The 20,738-nt window shown below is 38.1% G+C and overlaps 2 protein-coding genes across 2 annotated transcripts; both read right to left on the reverse strand.

The window, feature by feature from the left end:
• Window positions 1-8,744: 8,744 nt before the first annotated feature.
• Window positions 8,745-20,428, reverse strand: LOC149793210 (uncharacterized). The gene is made up of 11 exons (XM_089968963.1): window positions 20,279-20,428; window positions 19,837-19,915; window positions 18,847-19,002; window positions 17,031-17,165; window positions 16,619-16,756; window positions 15,898-16,047; window positions 11,649-11,801; window positions 11,001-11,258; window positions 9,929-10,084; window positions 9,227-9,310; window positions 8,745-8,752 (listed from the first exon to the last, which is right to left on the reverse strand). Exons 1-11 carry the CDS (start codon window positions 20,426-20,428, stop codon window positions 8,745-8,747), a joined length of 1,467 nt encoding a protein of 488 aa, XP_089825089.1.
• Window positions 12,467-15,568, reverse strand: LOC149793211 (uncharacterized). Its single transcript, XM_089968905.1, has 2 exons — window positions 13,684-15,568; window positions 12,467-12,603 (listed from the first exon to the last, which is right to left on the reverse strand). The coding sequence occupies exons 1-2, from the start codon at window positions 15,566-15,568 to the stop codon at window positions 12,467-12,469; spliced, it is 2,022 nt and encodes a 673-aa protein (XP_089825031.1).
• Window positions 20,429-20,738: the final 310 nt, after the last annotated feature.

The following is a 20,738-nucleotide window of genomic DNA, read 5'->3' on the forward strand; positions in this document are numbered from 1 at the left end:
ATAATGAACCGGTTCCGTGATGGTTCTGCCTTCTGGTTCTAGTTTAAAAATTTCAGTGTTATTTTCATCCATGGAAATAATGAAAAATCCAGGATAATGTTCATAAATTTCATGATGCTCGACCGTCACGTTAAATTTTGCTGACCCCGTAATAAGATATACTCTATATACACCCTGAATTGGTGCGGTAAAGCTAAAGGAATCATTCTCGGGTGTCCAGGTAATATTTTGTGTCCTCAGCACAAACGGTACATTACAGGGAAGATTTTTTGTTATTACAGTATTTGGTATCGAAATACGCGCTAATATTGGAAGATTCACCGACGATATTTCTGCGTTCATATCGTTAATTTTTTTAGTCGCAATGATAAGATCCCCGCTCAATTTTGATATTTCACCGAGGTAAATGAATCCGTCGACCTTTTCATTCACTAATGCGCGTACCGCGTTAATTTCATCGTTAATTTTAGTAATATCCTCGTCGATTTTTCTTGTTTTCTCGCTGAGGTCGTTATGTGATGTTTTATCGGTTTTTTCGTTTACGATTTGGCGCACTGCGTTAATATCATCGTTGATGGATTTTGTTTTCTCGTCGTGTGATGTTTTATCGACTTTTTCGTTTACGATTTGGCGTACCGCGTTAATATCATCGCTGATGGATTTTGTTTTCTCGTCGTGTGATGTTTTATCGACTTTTTCGTTTACGATTTGGCGTACCGCGGAGGTTTCCTCGGATATTTTAGTAACATCTTCGCTGATTTTTTTTGTTTTCTCGTCGTGTGATGTTTTATCGACTTTTTCGTTTACGATTTGGCGTACCGCGTTAATATCATCGCTGATGGATTTTGTTTTCTCGTCGTGTGATGTTTTATCAACTTTTCGATTTACTAATTCACGCATCACATCAATATCTATGCTGATTTTAGTAATATCCTCGTTGATTTTTCTTGTTTTCTCGCTGAGGTCGTTATGTGATGTTTTATCGGTTTTTTGAAATATTAGTGCACGTGTCGCTTCAATATCTTTGTTGATTTGGGCGATATCCTCGTTGATGAATTTTGTTTTCTCGGTAAGATCGTCGTAGGCATCTTGACGCGACAATCCACGTGCCGCTTCAATATCTTTGTTGATTTTGGCAATATCTTCATTTATTTTCTTTGTTTTCTCGCTGAGATCACTGTATAATACTTTATCGCCTTTCTTATTCATTGTGGTTTTTATTTCGCCAATATCGGCAATAATTTTAGTGATATCATCGTTAATTTTTCCTACCTTATCGCTGAGGTCATCGTGTAATTCTTGATCAACTTTTTTCTTTTCTAGCTGATCTGCGACGAATGAAGTGTCAGTGGATTTTTTTATATTCTCGTCAACTTTTTTACTAAGTTTACCCAAGGCATCGTCGAGTTTTTTAAGATCGTTAGTAAATTTGGTTAGTCGTTTTACAAATTTTTCTTGAGCATCATCGTAGGTTGCCTTATCGATTTTTAGCAGCAACGCCGCTGATAACTCCTTGTCGGATTTTTCTACATCAGCGATATTGGCCTTCGATGGCAACTTCGCGATAAGATCAGTGACGTCAGCGATGGATTTTGTTACCGAATCTGACAGGCGAGTAAACTGCTCGATGCGTTCGTTATATTCGTCTCGCTTGATTATATCAGCTATTTTGACATTGCTAGTTTGTAACCGCCCTTCGGTATTTTGAAAAATAGCAATTTCGCCAGGATCTATCTCTGACAACGATAGGAGATTGTTAATATCACTCTTGGTTGCGAATTTTGATACATCGACGCCTTCTATTTCCTTTTCCTTTTCCTTCCTGAAGAGGGATCTACCGTAAATGTCAACCATGATATTTATCTACGGTATATTCAAATAAAATTTTGTTATAAGGGCCGGATGATTTTGAAATTGCGTCAAGAACATTAATTGACTCTGGGCCGCATATTGGTGGATCTGCTAATGTTTGTGTTGGAAGAGTCGAATACCAAACCGGAAGTTTCAGTTTTGACACGTAGTTGATAAATTCTTTCGGTGGTGCTAATCCGTACGAGTCAAAATAAACGACTTCGCGAGGATTAATCGCGTAGGCAACCCAATGCGTGCCAGGGCCGGTATTTTCATCGAGATTTATTATTCCTGTCTCGGTAGGGTTCGGTTTTTCTGGTAGTTGATCTCGCATAAATACGCCTCTGAAAAATTTTATTTTTTTTTTCTTTACTTCGCTGATTAGATCTAAATTTGATAGGGGCGTGTTAATCTTAGGCCGGATCCGTACAAGGGGGGTCGTTCTAGTCTTAGGCCGGATCCGCGATGATATTTTTTTTTACCGTATCGTCCTCCTGTAACTTTTTCTATTAATTTTTTAGCCCCGAATCCACCCAAGGCCGATACTGCGCCTGTTATTAATGGAGCCAGTAAAGGAAGAAGAAAAGGAAGAAATCCGCCTATTTTGACCATGTCTTTGATTGCGCCTATTGAGAGATTCAGATGAACGCCGGAATTCGCTGATTTGGCCTTGGAAAAACGTTCACGTTGACCTCTAGTTAGTGATAGTTTGTTAGGCCCACCGTGAATCTGATTGTTTTTCAAGGTTAATTTCAAACCGCTTCGCTTTGCTGTTGCTGATTGGAGCTTTTTTATCTGACCCGGGGTCAGAGTTACACTGACGTGTTCGTATGGCATATTAATAATCGCTTAATCTAAATTTGGAATTTGTCACATGTTTTCGACAGGAGCATCGATGACTCTCATTCTGCCGCTGATTCCTTCCAAGATCATTGTTCTATCACCGAGAATCACCGCGATGGCTCTTGCATTTCCACCTGTGTTAATTCTAGCTTTGAAATGGATATCGACAACGGATTGTTTTACCAAGTCGAGATGTTCCAAGGAAAAGTAATAGATGGGATAAAGTTTATTAAAATCCAGCTGTGATATTTGCAATCCGGTATCGATATTTTGATCGCGGCCCATAAAACTTAGCAAGCGATGATACGCGCGGGCAGTCGAATAGTTGGCAAAATCAATTGATATTTCCTCGGATGGTTCTTGCTGGCCGTTTATCCTTAGTGATACATTTGTTACTGCAAATTGATCGAATATCATGTGACTGTGTTCTTGATCGTATCTGTTTGCGGCTTGAAGAGCAACAAAGATGTGTCTAGGTGCCGAAGCGCCCTGTTGTGACGCAATTCGCCAGGTAAATATTCCGTTGATATTAACATCGCAGGAGTCGGTCATCGTTGTCAGCCAGGACATGACGGATTTTCCGCCTTGATTCATGAATGATAATAATTTTTCTTCCTCGAGCATCGATGGAACTATCGCTGGCATCCACAAGGTAAATTTAGTTAGGATTACTTTGCCTGCATCACCTGCACCCGCGCCTGCTTCTCGCCAGATGGCTTTGTCACTGCCAGTAGCGTCTCGAACGAAAGTTATCGTGTGTTTTGCTCCGTAAATAACTTTTCTGAAATGTCTGCAAAATCCAAAAATGTGAGATAGCGGAATCGCACAGGAAAAATTTCGTTCACCGCCATTCAACATGGCTCTTCGCGTGGCAAATCCAAGGTTATAATCGGGATTGGGGGCGATCATCGCTGAATGAACATCGGCGGCGGCAGCATTAGCAGCATTTTGCGGTCTGCCGATATTATACGGTAAATGTTCAGGGGTATCGGAGTTATCCTTGGCGAACATCATACTAGGACCGGCTGATCTGGTAAAATCATCTGAGTATCTCGCTAGGCCTATTATCGTCGTTGCTAAATCAACGTTACCTGTAATTGACTCTATTTCTCTTCCATCGATCATATAAGTGGCACTCTTGAATAATGCCATAATGCCGTTATTGACAAATCCGACTTTGAAATCATTACCATAGTTGGTATTATTTGTCCTAACAATTCTCCCAACAACCTCGATATATGCCTCAGATGGAAGAAAATATCTTGTTGTATCGTGAACTTGAATTTCCAAGCGATTATTTGTATTTGGTTCAACTGCATCATACGAGAAATACTGGAAATCCCGCACGGATGTGTCTCTGCCTACAGGCTCGTCCATGTCGAACACTTCATTTGACACTTGTGCGAACATTTATTATTAAGAATATCATCTAAAACGAAGACCACTGCCTGAAATGAAGCTTGTATTTACAAGATTTGTGTTAGCAACTTCATTTGCAAGATTTGTCTTAGCAACTTCCTGCGCTAGATTTGTCTTAGCAACTTCCTGCGCTAGATTTGTCTTAGCAACTTCCTGCGCTAGATCGTTTATTTTTTTATTTGCCGCGTCGTTTATAACTTTACTGATCTCGGGTGGCATTTCTCTGGTGCTAGGTAATTTGACGGGTTGTTTTTTGCGCATTAAATTTAATATTTTACTTTTGACAACATTGAAGCCCTTGCTGGCCAAATTACCGATACCAGAGATAGCAGTCTCGCCGATCTTTCCTATTGCTTTTAACCCGAATTGTTTGATCGTGGGTCCGATTTTAGGTATTATTCGCGTAACGAGACTTCCAATGATATCGCCGAATCCATTGCCGTGTATATATTTGTACACGGGCAATCTAGAGTTTACTATGCGGACCTGTTTGGGTCTGCGCTGATGTTTGTGAACAATCATGTTATTTCAATTGTGTTGTTTTAATCGATGAGCTCATCGACAAGTTCCTTGTAAATGTGAGAATTAATGATGCCACCGCGGAATAATCGCTGACAAATATCTGAGGCTTCATTGATTACTTCGCGAGAGTTATTTCCGGCTCGTTTTCCTCCGATTAATACCTCAAGGCGAGACACGTCGTTGACAACACTGTCAGGGCAAACGGTATATCCGCTTCCTGTTTTTGGTTTTGGAAATTGCGATGGCGATAACGCTTCCTCGAATACTTCTCCTGACGATTTCCCTGATGACGACGTTAGTGGCGAATATATTTCTGGTGAAGATGAAGGGGTACCCTTAAAAAACCAACCCTCTGTTGGATCAATACCCCATCTTATTTTGGGGAGAGGTAAGGGACCCTTCCAGTTTGTCAGGTTGGGGTCGAAGGGGGGTAATGGTTCTGAAGGGAGTTGAAGGGAAGGGGGGGGAGGACTTGGGGATTAACGTGTCACTCGCCACTTTAGGTGACGGAATTTTCCTTTTACTCGTAAATCTGTATTTAATAACATCTGATGAAAATTTTGCAAAATTTTCATCATCATATTTTACTGGTTTTCCTAAACCACCAAAATAAATTATCGCTATCCAATCAATTTCTTCAATTTTATCGGCAATATCCTTATTATTCAAAAAAAATCTTTTATTTTCCGGAGAATCATCCGCAGCCATCTGAATTCTTGAATCATCGTTACTGAGTAAATACAATAAATTCTTTTTCAAATAATTATCAGCTGATATTTTAGGATCAATTGTAAACGAACCATTGTCCGCAGATGGTTTATATTCGCTTGGTTGAGTTACTGGTTCCTGATCACTCTGATCTTTTTTCTTTTTTGATTTTCTCTCTTTTTTCTGAGGTGGAATTTTTTCTTTTGGTCTAGCTCCTAATTCCTGTGGTTGAATTATTGGTTCCTGTGGTTGAATATCTTCCTGTGGTATTACTTTTCTTTTTCGTATTTTAGCTTTTTCTTCCTTCTCCTGTTGTTTTCTTTCCTTCGTATGCTGTTTTATATCTTCCGCTAGTTGCTTATTACGATTATATCTATCGTCTGCTGCTTCTAAAAATCTTCTAAAAAATGGATCCCTTTCACTCGCCTGTGTTTTTTCCGCATAAACTTTATATAACATACCATACCAACTATTACGGGTTTTATATTTTCCCTTTCCTATTTCAGTCAAATATTCATTTCGAACGCTAAACATATCTTCCGCAAATTGACCAATTCGATCTATGGAATACAGTGTCGAGAGCGGTCGTGATATTATTTCCCATCCCTCATCAGTGAAATTTTCTCTTAAATTCTCGATACTAAACTTCCCTTTTTTTACTCCCGGTTTTCCTAATACGGTTTTTCCCTTACTACCTGTTTTATAAGCAATTGCAGGTTGTCGCCCTTGTGCTGCTGCTGCTATTGCTAATCGCTCGGGTAATGTTCGTGATTGTTCCTCAATACCTTTCAACATAGGAAAAATTCCCTTTTTCCTGGTATCTGGATCTTTTTCGTCGCCAAATACAACTTGCTCGATTGTTCCCGTAACTGGCTTCAACCATTTCGATGATACCTCGGCAATTCCATGTTGTACATCTTCGTAACCACGAACATTTCTCTTGAATAATTGTTTTGTCGGGATAAGCTTCTTTAATGCCGCTAATTGCTCTCGCGCTAATCTGGCAGAATGAGGCTCTCCAACTGTACTAGCTTTCGGACTCATATTATTTTCAACTATATTGTTTTAATGCGAGGTAAAATTAGGATCAGCAGCCAAACTTCGCAAACTTTGTCGACGGAATAAATTTCCCCCCCCCCCCCCTAAAATCTTTGTCCAGAATCATTGATTTTGTTCACAAAAAATTGCAATCGGGGACGAATTTACGCAAATTAATTTTCGTAGGAAGCTTTATTTTTGAAATCTGAGGCTTCTACGGGAAATGTTCTCGTAGGAAGCTTTATTTTGGTCTGGCAGTCTGGTCTGTAGAACTTCCCTGCTGCTGAGGTGAGATGGCAATGATCCGTAACGGTGAACGCTTTAGACCAATCGTTCACTCAGGGCTCCAGTCGGAAATATAACCTAACAGTAAAGTAGAAGAATGCTCACTTGAGTGATAATTATTTTTTTGGTCACATCTCCACAACATTTCTGCAGTACTTTTAAGAGCTCAATTAAAATGGTATCAGTGAAGCTCGTACCAACAGAGATCCCGTCTATAATTCGCATTTACGAAAAATTAATGTCTTCAGTAATCAGAATTTTGATGTCCAAGGATAAATCGATGACCATTTAAATTTGTTTTCAATCTCAAATATTTAAATGGCTAAAATGGACATACGTTTTTGACCTGTTTTCATTTGTACCATTGCACAATTTAAATGTAGTACACAGCTGTGTGTTGTTATTAGCACAGCCGTTTCAACCTTTACTATGTCCCGGTTTGACTGTGTTGAAATGTATTTTAAAGTTTACACTGAATTTCTTCTCTGTGCACCATTTTTTCTACGTTTTATCTTAAATTAAGGAAATTTTAAAATGATGTTAGAAGGTTACATCAGTATTCATAATACGCCTTTGCACATCGACACTCATTTTTCGTTCCGAATTGTGAAGAAAAAAAAATCCTTCATTTCACTTGGGTGTGGGATATTGAAATTCCAACCTAAAAGTTAACAACTGCGGTAAACGTTTGATCTCAAGGGTAAAATTTGTTTGCACTGGTGAAATTACCTTTCCAGTGGTGTTCACACACAATCCATGTACGATGATGCTCCTGTATCGATTAATATTCCAGTTAGAAGTTCAAACCAATGCATTTTGTAGCGCATCTGTACATACTGTAGAAATACAAATTAATTATAACTTACAAAATAACCACTAACCCTCATTATCTTTTATTAAACGTTTTGACGGTATGTTTTACCAACGTAGCAATTGTTTATGCCAAAAAGATATCAAAGGGAAGGAAACTGATATGAATATAACCTGCCTATATTTGAAAAATGTTTTAACGCCTCTTTACAAATGATGTACAGGTATTGTTATTTTTCTTATGTTAACGTATTTCTTAGCACAAAAAAGAACAGTACAGTATAGCAACTGTGAATGTCATATCCGTTTTCATTAGCAACAACGTACAGTCGATGTGCATGCAGTAGATGAGTAGTTTAGTATATTATGTCTCAAGAAAATGGTCCCTAACGAGCACTTATTCCAGAAAGTATAGTAAAATTGTGTCGTTACAAACTAAATATGTGGAAATAAAATGAAAATTTGTACCGCTTGCTCACAATTTCATTTTTTATTAATTCGTTAAAACAATCTTTGTACAGTTTGCATACAATTTCATTTTTTATAATTTGGTTACAACAATCGTTGAACAACTTGCTTACAATTTCACTTATTATAATTTGGTTACATCAATCTTTGTACAGCTTGCTTATAATTTCATTTTTTATAATTTGGTTACAACAATAGAAAACTCATGACTAAAGAGTTTATGCAAATCGATGATCTTTTGCGTTTTTCACCTGAGCCGAAATGAAACATGCAAGCTAAATTTAAAATGAAGTTCTATTTGAAATATTTGAGAACTGTATAAGTTTATTTGGTCGAATCGTGAGTTTCCGAAATTAGTAAATATCAAACATTTAGAAAATGATTTATATATACAGGGATACACTTATTCAATGACGTTCTCACGAAAAGCAGGATAATATAAAATTAATTATATCTGCTAAGTGTTTCCTTGAATCCACGGCTGAACAGATTATTGACTCAATTGCGAGTTTTATCGTCTCAACCATCCATGCTTACAACGTTCCGGTAGTAATGTTCAGGAAAAGTAAATAATATAATCGACCTTAATAGAGCAAAGCCAATCGAGCGAAAAGACATATTAAGGAATTGTGTGGTCCAAGCCAATGAAAATTATCACGATAGTCGGGATGGATGGTTGAAGGAGACAACGATATAGTGTACAAGAAAAGAAATATATATAAAAAAAATATTTTTATTCAGAAAGACTAGATGTACAAAGCATAATAACAGATGATCTTCCGATAAAGTAATGGACCTGTTTACGTGCCTGAAAAACAAACCGTGAAAGAATTAGTGTCTGTCTGAAACTTTGTAATATGAACAACAAAAGAATTCTACTTTGGCATTCATTTGCAGCACATGAATCGTTTACTTAAAATAGATAAACAATAACAACACGAACTGTTAAAGCGTATGCCGGAAACTTTAGTACAGGTTTTCATTACTAATCAATTTAACTTTCCATCTCTTTTAGAATATAAAAATTTGTTTCTAGTATTATGATGGATGTTGTCATTAGAGCATATGTGCACGTACAAACAAAATACGCTCTTCAACAGATATATGTTCGAAATAATTTAAATTGATTCTTACTTCATAACAGAAATGGTAGACTTTATGATGGCATTTGCAAACAAAAATGGAAGAAAATAAGTACAGATTTGTAAAGTAAATATGTATACAAGAACTTTTGGATTAAAGACATAAGTATGCAGGTTTTGGCCTGAAACTGTTACTATACCTTGACATTCGCACTTTCTGCAATGTGCCACATCGTACTTTATGCACCAAGGATGGCAATTGGGCGCTAGTGGCTCGCAATGATCTGAATATAGAGAATATTATATTAATGCCCATTTCAAATACAATTTATGAAAAATTCGAATTTTCTTATTTTATGTCCTAGCATATTTAATGCAGAGAGCAGTAAGATTTTGAAATAAGAGAATAATTGTACTCTTTATTGCGGAGTGAACCTTTCTTAAATACTTTTACAGGTTCTGATAATACTAACATCATTAACAAAAGGTGAATCTGTGAAGGTCTTAAATTAGGCAGGAAATGTGGTTGTTGCACTATTTTGGCAGAGTGCTAAATACAAAAAAAAGTGTTTTAAAAAATCTCAATGTTGTTATGTTCTCTCTCACTTCTCTCTCTCTCTCTCTCTCTCTCTCTCTCTCTCTCTCTCTCTCTCTCTTTGCGTAATGTGTAACCCTTGAAACCAGATCATATTAATTTTATGATATTTTCCATTTAACGGAACGAAACCGAAGTTAGCCTTGTTATCTTTTAGTAATATTTTGGGGTTTGTTTCAGAGCATAGCCGCAGAATAGATACTAGGTACCCTTTAGGGACCGTCCATTTGATAAAATCAGGATAAAACATTGCACAGCCTAACTACTGAATAATGCATTATATACTCTAAAATTGGATGTCGGTTACCTCCACCTCCCGCAGTTCCTCCAGCGCTGCCGCCACCGGACAATGCTGCTCCCCCGCTTCCCCCACTAGCCATACCGCCGCCCACAGCTCCACCTCCTGATCCTCCACTTCCGCCAGCCGAAGCTCCACCACTGGACACAAGGGCCACCTCTCCACCTGTGACATATGCAACATAATCAATTGGTTCAAGGCTTAAGAACAAATGGTAACAAATTAAAAATAAAAGTATATATAGAAACCAGAAGACAAATGTGTATCAAATGTCAAATTTAATGTGTTTACATTGGCATTCGATTATTCATTTGGAAACATTTTGTTTCTTTGATCATCTCGTTTGTTTGTTCTTTTTCTCGTGTGAACGAGAGATTTTATGATACGTAAGATCGTAAAAGTTTTAAGACTAACTATAAGCCACACAGTGAGTTCGTTAATTCATATTTCCGTTAATTAAACTTTGTGATAAAAGCTAGTAACATACAATTGCAGGAAAGAAAGTTTCTAGATAAATAATGACGTCCAGTTAATTAGCTCTAATTGATCCTAATAAAGGACCACCCTACAATGTACAGTAATGACTGAGTCTTAATAAATAGTGGGGGGGGGGTATGTGCGATTTGGAATTTTAACGTAGCTTTAAAACGAATTTCAGTCATATCGCTACGATGTCTGCAGTGCGTACTAAATTGAACGTTCACATAGCTTATACTGCTTTTCTGGAAATGTCTGTATTGTGCTTGAGTTCTTATAGGTTATTGTCCATATAATATCGATGAATACGTTGTTAGATATGATGCTGCTTCAAGTAACATTTTTAATTTGCCAGATATTTAACGAAAGGTGATACGCGGTAAAATGGCATTCGTTGATGCTTTAAAATCTATACCTTAAAAAAAGGATTTTCTGTTTTCAGTTCTCAGTTCACTGTTTCGTCGCCAGTTGTTTATTTGTTTTACCTGCCTAACATATAATGAAAAAGTCACTCGAATTTTAGCTTGGACAATACTGTATAGTGGATGAAAGATATTTCTGGTCGTACGTAGTTTACACTACAGAAACTATTGTAGCAGCCGACCTGAATGGTTGCAGTCTCCGTCGCATTTGTGTTCACAGGTTCCCGTTTCACATCCACTTGTCTGAACCACTGGAATTATAAGGGGCTCTGTTTTGTCACATTCGTGGCATTCATCTTTGCATTGACATGTTGGACAACCGTCATGTCCAGCAGCTCCCATTGTGTAACCGTTCGTGCACTTTGCCATGCAGTTTGTAGTACCGGTGCATGTGTGAACTGCAATCGCTGTAGAACTGGATTCGCATCCCTCATGGCATGCTGTCATAAAAGATCATTATAAATGCAAAAATATGTCGACCCAAAACCCTAATTGAAGGTGCACGGATCATTTATTACGATTATTTACACACGTGCTAAACCTGTTTTGTTTGTTTTTTCTGGATAGAGTGACTGATTTGGTTTCCTTGAACTTGTTGCCTAACATTCTGAAATATGCAAAATTCTTTTTTTCATGTCGAACACATTTAAAGGATAAATAGATTTCGATAAAAATCTGTATGTAGTTCTACTGTATCTATTCCAAAACCAAAACATGAATCATGTACACAGAATTTCACTTATCCTTGATTACAATATTTCTCAGTAGAATATAACTCAAACACAACTGTACCTGGCAAAGTACTTATGCTTTGATTTTGAACTACTTACGTTCAGTTTCAATGCACGTGCATATAGGACAGCCGTCGGCTCCATCACTACCAAGAGTGTAACCGCTGTGACAGGTGGACATACATTTCATTGTCGCTGGACATTTCTGCACAAGGGTTATCGGTGCTTGGGGCTTCGCAACAGGTTTAACCTCTGTAACAAAATGCAAAAGAAGCTTACATGTAGTTACATCATGGTATAGGAATGTATACGTTAATTACTTTAAGCATAATATAGAGTCTACTGCATAAAGGAACGTCATTATGTAACAAGATGACAATACTCTAGCCCTACCAGAGATTGTCACAACTTTGTGTTCACTATTTTACAAACACCGCCAGGATATGTTCCTCCATCATAATGGAATCCCTTCTGTCTTTCATGTTTATATTTTCATGTAGTTAGTTAATTCGCAATAATTTGCAAATTTTGTTGGACGTTTAAGAAATATATATATATATATATATATATATATATATATATATATATATATATATATATATATATATATATATTCCTTGCGAGTGCTCAAAAGTGTTTCCAATACGTGGGTTTGGTGATTATAAAACTAGTTTCGGGCAGATTGAGATTGTTTAGGACAATGTCATTTTAGTTTTCATCTGTATTATCTAATAGTACTTGTTTAGCACAAATAAAATGTAATATTTTCCAGGTTGCACAACTGTGGGAGTACACATTTACAACGGGGAAGTGGAAGAGGAAGCCTGGATGATGTGAGGGAGGGACATTAGGCATTTCAGAACTTTTACATCCTTCTGAAAGCCTTGATCCGCTGGCGATGCAGAGAGGAGGGTGATTCAATCTGAACACGCACCCTCAGGGTGGCAGTTGCAGGTCGGACACCCATCGCTTCCACACTTGTAACCAGTTGTACAGGTCGATTTGCACGAAAACTCTCCAGTGCAGTCTAAGGGCGCATTAGAGAAACTCTGTCCTGTAAAAGAAGTTGAAACATCTAATTGTTATACTATAAGAGACACATCGAGAAAACGTATCAATTTATAACGATGGCCTAAACGATCACAGTATATTTAAGTGTATACTTTTACAACATAATATATTGCACAGGTAAAACACCTTGAAAATCTGCAGCTACTGGAATAGACTCCATGAGGTCGTAATTATCTAGCAATTTGCATTGTTTCGACTTGATCAATATGTATTTTCTATCTGGAAAGAAAGTTAGTTTTTTCTTAAAGGATATATATATATATATATATATATATATATATATATATATATATATATATATATATATATATATATATATATATATATAATTTTATGGGCGTCGTAACTACGATAGAACCATAAAGTCAAAAAATATCGTATACATGCTTAAAAAGTAACCTAGAAGTTGCTACATAAGGCAGGTACTTATCTATCCTGTGCATAAAATATAGGTGATCAGCATTGCTTAATGGAACAAGAACAACGTACCTGATACATGTCCGACACAATCGCAGGTTGGACAGCCGTTGGTGCCACATTTAAATCCGGACAAGCATTTTCTTGGGCAGGAGAATAACTGAGGACAGTTTGTTGGGATTGAAGCTGAAAATGTATAGTGCAATACACATTGGACGAATAATGTACCTTAGGTAAAGTGTATAAATTTAGCTCCCTCCCAATTATAAGCGGTAATTAATATGGCATGTATTTTATATGTAGAGTAAGATTTTATATTTAGGTTTAAGTAGATATAAGTTTTCATAATAAGATATATCTTTTCAAACATCAGATACGTTAATCGCAAAATAATTGCATTAAAGGACAGGTACGAGTGTACAATTTATATACGCAAAGCTGAGTAAATTACAATAAAATCTTGCATAATATGTATGACTGGAAGGAATAGGCAACATATTCTTCGGTCAATTACAGCAAGATAGTTATATGCGTAACATTTCTGCGAGATATAACAAGAAATAAAAGGTTTTCTTTCAATATTAGTAAATGTACAATGACATTAACATTACAGTAAATAATAATAAGCAAAAATATCTCTTCTCACCAATTCTAGTAGCCGCCATTGTATTGCCACCATGAGCTGCCATGGTCCCGACATTTTGTTGATGTGGAAGGCCCTGCATCACTTCCCCCGTATGTCCAGTACAAGAGCAAATGGGGCAACCGTTCTGATCTGAACCTCTCAGATTATACCCGGTTTGACACGTAGTCACGCAGTGCATTGCTTCAGGACATTGTTTCAGCTTTTCTACCATTGCCTGTCCAGCTAGTCCTCCAGCACCACTGCTAGTGGAACCGCTTGCACCGCCCAAGGAATGACCTGACATTGGGTCATTTCCTGACATTCCGTATGAACCAAACCCAACTCCAGATCCCCCTGAGGGCAAACCTCCGCCGCCACCTAGAGCCATTCCAGCTCCAACATTAAATGGTCCTTTGCCGTTATCCATTCCACCTCCACCATTCCCGTTCCCAGCACTCATCATTGGATTACCTCCTCCCATCATAGAATTTCCCCCACCCATCATTCCATTTGCACCACTTGTTCCACCTGAACCAGCCGCTGCTGATGCAAATGGACTCATTGGTTGAGACGCTGTGCCACTTCCACTGTGTCCGCCAAATTCGGAAGAACCACCTGCAAATGGTCCCTGTGCCTGGCCTGCTCCTGACGTACCTAACCCAGCAGCCGCATTATTACCTGGCTCATTACCACCCATACCTCCATTTCCCATACCTCCATTTCCTGTCCCAAACGGCCCAGAGCTTTGTCCAGTTGTGTCTGTTCCCATTGCACCCATTCCACCAGCACCGCCAAGTTCTCCGACACCTGTAGCAGATAAACCGGCAAATGCCCCCGTCCCAAATGGTCCCGATGATTCACCAGTTGTGTCGGTACTACTCGCTCCTGGTCCCCCGCCTCCACCCATTCCTCCAATGCCTGTGGCTGATACACCAGTACCAAATGGTCCCGTTCCCACACCAGTTTGTGAGCCATCTCCACCCATGCCTCCAATTCCTGTCCCTGCTCCGCCTAGTTCGCCGATACCTGTAGCAGATAAACCGGCAAATGCCCCAGTTCCAAACGGCCCTGATGATTCACCAGTGGTGTCAGTGCTACTCAATCCAGTTCCACCCATTCCTCCAGTTCCAGATGGTCCTTTTCCCACACCAGTCTGGGTACCATCTCCACCCATGCCACCAATTCCAGTAGCAGATACCCCATCAAACGGGCCCTTTGACTGACCACCATCTCCGCTGCCCATTCCGCCATTGACATGTGTCCCAGCTCCGCCCATACTATTTTCTCCATTTGGCTGATGTCCTCCCATGCCACCAATGCCAGTAGCTGAGACTCCAGCAAAGGCTCCACTTCCAGCAAGTGTTCCACTGCCGTAATTATTTGTTATTCCACCGTTTGTTCCTCCTGAGGATGTGTTATTATCAGGACTGATACATCCAAACGGACCGCATGTATCAACCGTTGGACCCATCCCTTGACTTGCAGTGCCTGAACCCAATGATCCCGTTCCCGTAGCACCATGTCCATTTCCGGCTGCTCCTTGAAATGGGCCCTTACCGCCAGCTCCTCCCGCCGCAGCAGAGAAAGGAAGACCGATCATCTGACCTCCTTGTGAACTTGCTAATCCGCCATTCATTCCATTCCCGTTAGCATGCCCCATTATCGTATTTCCTGTACCTGTTCCACTCCCTACTCCTTGACCCCCATTGGATCCGCCACCTCCATTTGGATTGAAAGGCCCTGTGCCCGTCCCTACTCCACCATGGCCTGCATTGAATGGGCCACCACCATTTGTGTTGAAAGGACCAGACCCTGTACCAGCTCCAGATCCGGTTCCCATATTTGCGCCCCCGCCATTCTGTCCTCCATTTACGCCAACTGCTCCTGCTCCACCTCCTCCAGTCATTGCAGTACTCCCGCCGTTTGGATCAGTCGTGTCGCAACCATCATGACATTCTATTGAGATTAATCTGACTTCATTCTTAAGACTGTACGCATTCCACTTTATTGTTCGTTGAGTTTAAATGTATTAATAATAATCTGCTTATAAAAAATTACTATGAAGCATTATTAAAAGGGAATTTCAACTCAAATATCAAAAAGTTTGTTTACTCTTGAACTTGTTTTGCATCTAATTATCTCTTATTTTTCACGAGATGTTGTGTGTATATTTATGTACATTGATGCGCATATTCATGAGTTTGCATGTGAATGTGAATAAAGAAGAAAACCAACCTGTGTGGACAGCTATAAGACATTCGCATGTTGGGCAACCATCGTCACCACACTTGTAACCAAGCGTACATTTGTCTGGACAAGAGAACGCTGCTGCACAGCTGACTTGCTTAGAAGTGTGGACATCGGTAACGTGTAAGATGCCAACCACTAAATAAATTTTTAAAAATCATTTGAGTGTGCATACGTATGTCACACAATTCAAGTTATTTGACAAATTAAACCATGATAGTACAATCATCAATGCGAACACGAATTACCTCTGGATACGACGCAACTATATATGCCACTTAATTTAACTTTAATCAGTTATTAAAAGCGAATTCAAATGCGTAATATTTTAGAATGAGATCATATCAGTTGGAAACATGGTCGATCAATCGTTACACTCACGCAATATTTTATGTATAACTTGATGATTTTGTAAGCTCGTTTTTATGTATTTTGTTGTTTTACGTTAATGTACGTCCGCAGAATATAAAGTGATCGCAAATTAGCCTTTATAATGTTATCTGATGTATAATATAAATCTCAATGTATAATATACGTGTCAATCAAATTTTACAGATCTCCGTTCGTGTACTTCATGCATGCCATATAGCGACTTGGTTCTCGAAGAAGTTTGGGGTCAGGTAGATATAAGTTTTGCTTGCGATGACAGAAGCAATATATATATATATATATATATATATATATATATATATATATATATATATATTACCATGAGGATGAATACATTCACATGTTGGGCAGCCGTCGTCACCACACTTGTAGCCTACAGTACAACCAGCACTACAAGTGAGGGCACTTGAACACGTTACCAACTTGACTGGGATGACTTCCACTTTCTGTGGCTGAGCTGAAGAGGAAGATAACAAAATACGTCAAATTTTAGACAGACAAAATGAGATAGTATGTACTGTTGTTCCTATATACATGTCTTTATGAAAGGTAAAAATTCATTACGTTTAAGTTTACAATATTGCATGCACAATTAAACTTTTCCCTTTCCAAATATGATTAATTTCCTTACGCAATAAAGAGAATGTTGGCAAGAAAGTGGTTCAGTTCACTGAACATTTTTGCTTTGAAATAATAAATTTGCAAAATAGAAATGGAAACGTCTTACTCACGTTGTAAACATACACACTCTGGACAGCCGTCGTGGCCAGCAGATCCGAGCTGGTAGCCATGCTTGCATGATAACATACACTGTAGTGTGGCAGTACATTCCAGCTGTCGTGCTGGAGCTGGCGCCGTGGTTGGTTCTGTGCGGTATCAAAGAATCACAGTTACAAATCAACATATTGGTTATAATATAGAAGAAGGTGATGAATACGACGAAGGGGAAAGATATCCTAGAATACGACGAAGGGGAAGGCTATCCTAGAATACGACGAATGGGAAAGCTATCCTAGAAAGATGATGAAACAAGACGAAGAAGGAGAAAGGGATATCGGCTTGAAACATAATCTACTTCATTAAGCAGATAATTGGGAAGAGTTTTGTCCCAAAGATGGATGGAACTGGAAACCAGACTTAGGTAAGAAGAGTCTTCAAAGGAAGTATACATAATGACACGGCAATCACTTTCTATTACATGTTGTGGTTACGTACTTCGTGACAGTGTCTGTATAATTATGATATAATTATGATATCATTTTCTCATTCTTTTATCTAACACCAACGTCTTCATTTCTTGCAAGACGTAAGTCTATATTAGATTTATCAAATCAATGCCACGTATTATGAGGAGATAGATTGCAACTTTCATTTATTAATAAATACTAAAATAATTATCGCTGGATATATCAAACCAATTTTAGAATTTTCACCGTATTTCAGCCATTTCTATTTTTGGAGTAAAATGTATCATATTTGTTACAAAGCTTTTCATATGAGAAAATTTAGATAATACATGATTGGAAAAATATGATTTCCATACGACATCTGAATAAAAGCAATAGGAATTTTAACAAACAGTGCTGATACCTGGAAAAAGTAATTGTGCCTCTTCTTTGAACTAGGAAAAAAGTGCATGCTCCTTATTTGCATAAATAATAAGCTGTTATCATTTAAAAAATTAAATCTTTCTTTAAATGTATGGGTTTTATTTCAGCTGCGTTGAAATCTCCATGTACGGTAGTCACGACTGTTTTAAAACTAGATTGCTTTAGATTATGCAAAGTAATACGCTTGCTAATTGTGACAGGCACGTAGCTGAGAAATAAATGAGTAAACCACCAATGGAACTCGACTGACTTAAAAGAATTGGATATTTTATGTACAGCTGACATCAAAGTTACGTATTTATGGGAAATAGCCAATAATTTCAAAATGTAAATTTCAAATACCTGGATTGCATGTACATTTCTGGCAATCACCGTGACCGGATAAGGAGTAGCCATGGTGACAGGATACAATGCAGTGGGCGACAGCCAGGCACTCGTGTTTCTCGGGTTCTGGTTTGAGAACTACAGCCGGAGGTTGGACTTCTGCAAGCAAACAGACAAACGTGTAACTGGGTAAATTGGTATTACCACTCTGAAAGGTTAATGCATAACAAAAATGTTTTAGTGCTTATAAAGAATCTATGTGACAGTCAGATGACTAGGTTATCTGCTTGATTAAGGTATTTTGTTTCATAATGTGCTTTAACATCAACAGACTTGCATTTTGATACACGACTTTGATATATCCATCGATAAAATGTATTAATATTACCTTTCCTACTACCAAGCATTACATTTGCCGACACTTCAGACTTTTGATGTCTTGTGTACAACTTTAAAGGTTTTTATACTAAAAGTCCAAATAATCTTTCAATGCAAAATTTTGATTATGCTATTCCTTTACGATTAAGATTCCCAAGTATGTATAGATTTTCATAAAGGTATATTTCATAGATGCATACCTCGGCATTTGAATGACAATATTGCATGAAAGTACCTGGCAAGCATGCGCAAGTTTGACATCCGTCTCGACCTTTCTCTCCCAGTACATATTTGGTTTTGCAAGTCATCATGCAAAGTTTGGTTCCGGTGCATTCGCTGTGTGTAACAGGTTTTGTTTGTTGGACATGGATGACTGGTTGGGGGGCCGGTGCTGAACATGGATACAAAAGTCTACATCAATATAAAACTTAAGTGTACAAATGTAAAGGTCGGACCTAAATGTGGTACTTGTTAGCAGAATCGTGCCCAACTGAAGATGAAAAATATCAATTGTGGAAAATTTCCACTTGACGCACGCAGTAGTATAAAAATAGGATTTTTCATACTTGTTCCGACAATACACCTTCTATCAAATTAATCAAAATAAAGTTCGATTATTGAATATTTGCTGCAAAATTCATTCTCAAAACTTCCTATTTCTAAATGCTTCTATCTAACAACCATTTATATGTGTTATGTTCCGTTTGCGAAATTGAAGAATTGACACATTTGATGAGTATTTTACTTAGCATCGTTACTTTGTAGGATATAGTGCACATAACATTATTCCTAACAAACAGAAAATGTTGAAAATGACAAATGCAACACAATATGTCTTTAATTGCAAGTTCAGTTACACAGTGATTTTTATATGTATGTATGTATGTATGTATGTATGTATGTATGTATGTATTATCCTATAAGAAAAGCGTTTAAAGAACAAAAAAGAACGTTTTTCGTCACATACATGGAGGTATAGGTCCTGAAAACCATGAGAAGTTTGTGTTGACTTTAGATGTACTTCATCTATAAATGAATAAAAACTAACATGTGAATTATTTGCTTTGACGTTTAGAAGGTAGGTTATTATTTGCTGCGGAATATGTTTTGGAAATATCCAGTTGTTAACAGTATTAACAGCGGTAAATGTGTATGTAAAGCAAATTAAAGCCGTTACATAAGATTGCTTGCTTACCCTGGCTGTGTGTACAAGTGCAAGACCTACAGCCGTTGCTGCCAACATGACTGCTCAAACTGGCCTCACTTTTACATGACATCATACATAGCATTGTGCCGTGACATTCCTAAAAGGATTAAACAAAACTTGAAAATGAAGATGTCGAACTCGTAGATTTTAGAAAATCTTTGATGGAATGAATGAAACGAATACATGAAGAAGAAGAAGACGCCGTCTGTTCAGTGAATCTAATTGAAAATTTAAGGTAATATCTGGGCAACAGTAGCTATTCTTTTCTTGGTTAGAAACAAATAACGAGACTGATCAAGTTTTTTACCGCCCCGATGGCCTAAGTGGTTAGAGCGTCCGACCCGGTTGCGGAAGGTCGCGGGTTCGATCCCCTGCCTAGCCATAACACAGACTGATACAAATCACACTAACAGCAGCCTCGCTAGGCGAACAGATTTAAGAGGTCAGTGTTTCAACTTACCTTCAAGGGTTTCTCTTGAACGGCATGGTATCCACCACTGCTACCACCGCTACTACTCGCGTGATGGCCCCCCTGCGTACCTCCGGTAGCACCACCACCAAGTGTTCCAGGGACAAAGCCAGATCCACCAAGTGCTGCTGCACCTGTCATATGGGATAAGTATACATGTGATGATATATTTCAGTTATGAACCAGTAGGCAAATATGTAGATATACTAAAGACACACAAAAAAGTATATAACTGTTGACATTGTGTCCGAACTGCAAACAGGGAATGCCATACAGGAAATTTGCTTCAGATATATATTTTCTTCCTTCTGTAATACTTATATATTTTCTTTTCTTTGGCCGTGAAGAAAATTCCCCACCTTACCATGATTTTTTTTTTTTTGTATGTTTGATGGATGTACTTTAAACAACCTGATCATTTCGATTTAATTTCTGCTGCATGTATTAGTTA

The sequence above is a fragment of the Sinohyriopsis cumingii genome, chromosome 8, assembly GCF_028554795.1.
Source record: "Sinohyriopsis cumingii isolate HCF-2022 chromosome 8, ASM2855479v2, whole genome shotgun sequence".
Lineage (NCBI taxonomy): Eukaryota > Metazoa > Mollusca > Bivalvia > Unionida > Unionidae > Sinohyriopsis > Sinohyriopsis cumingii.

Coding starts and splice junctions, on each gene's coding strand:
- LOC149793210 (XM_089968963.1), bottom strand. CDS start 20,428: ATGACAGGTGCAGCAGCACTTGGTGGATCTGGCTTTGTCCCTGGAACA. Junction 19,916..20,278: donor TTCAAGAGAAACCCTTGAAG/GTAAGTTGAAAC, acceptor TAATCCTTTTAG/GAATGTCACGGCACAATGCT. Junction 11,259..11,648: donor CACGTGCATTGAAACTGAAC/GTAAGTAGTTCA, acceptor CTTTTATGACAG/CATGCCATGAGGGATGCGAA.
- LOC149793211 (XM_089968905.1), bottom strand. CDS start 15,568: ATGACTGGAGGAGGTGGAGCAGGAGCAGTTGGCGTAAATGGAGGACAG. Junction 12,604..13,683: donor AATGGCGGCTACTAGAATTG/GTGAGAAGAGAT, acceptor CTTCTTTTACAG/GACAGAGTTTCTCTAATGCG.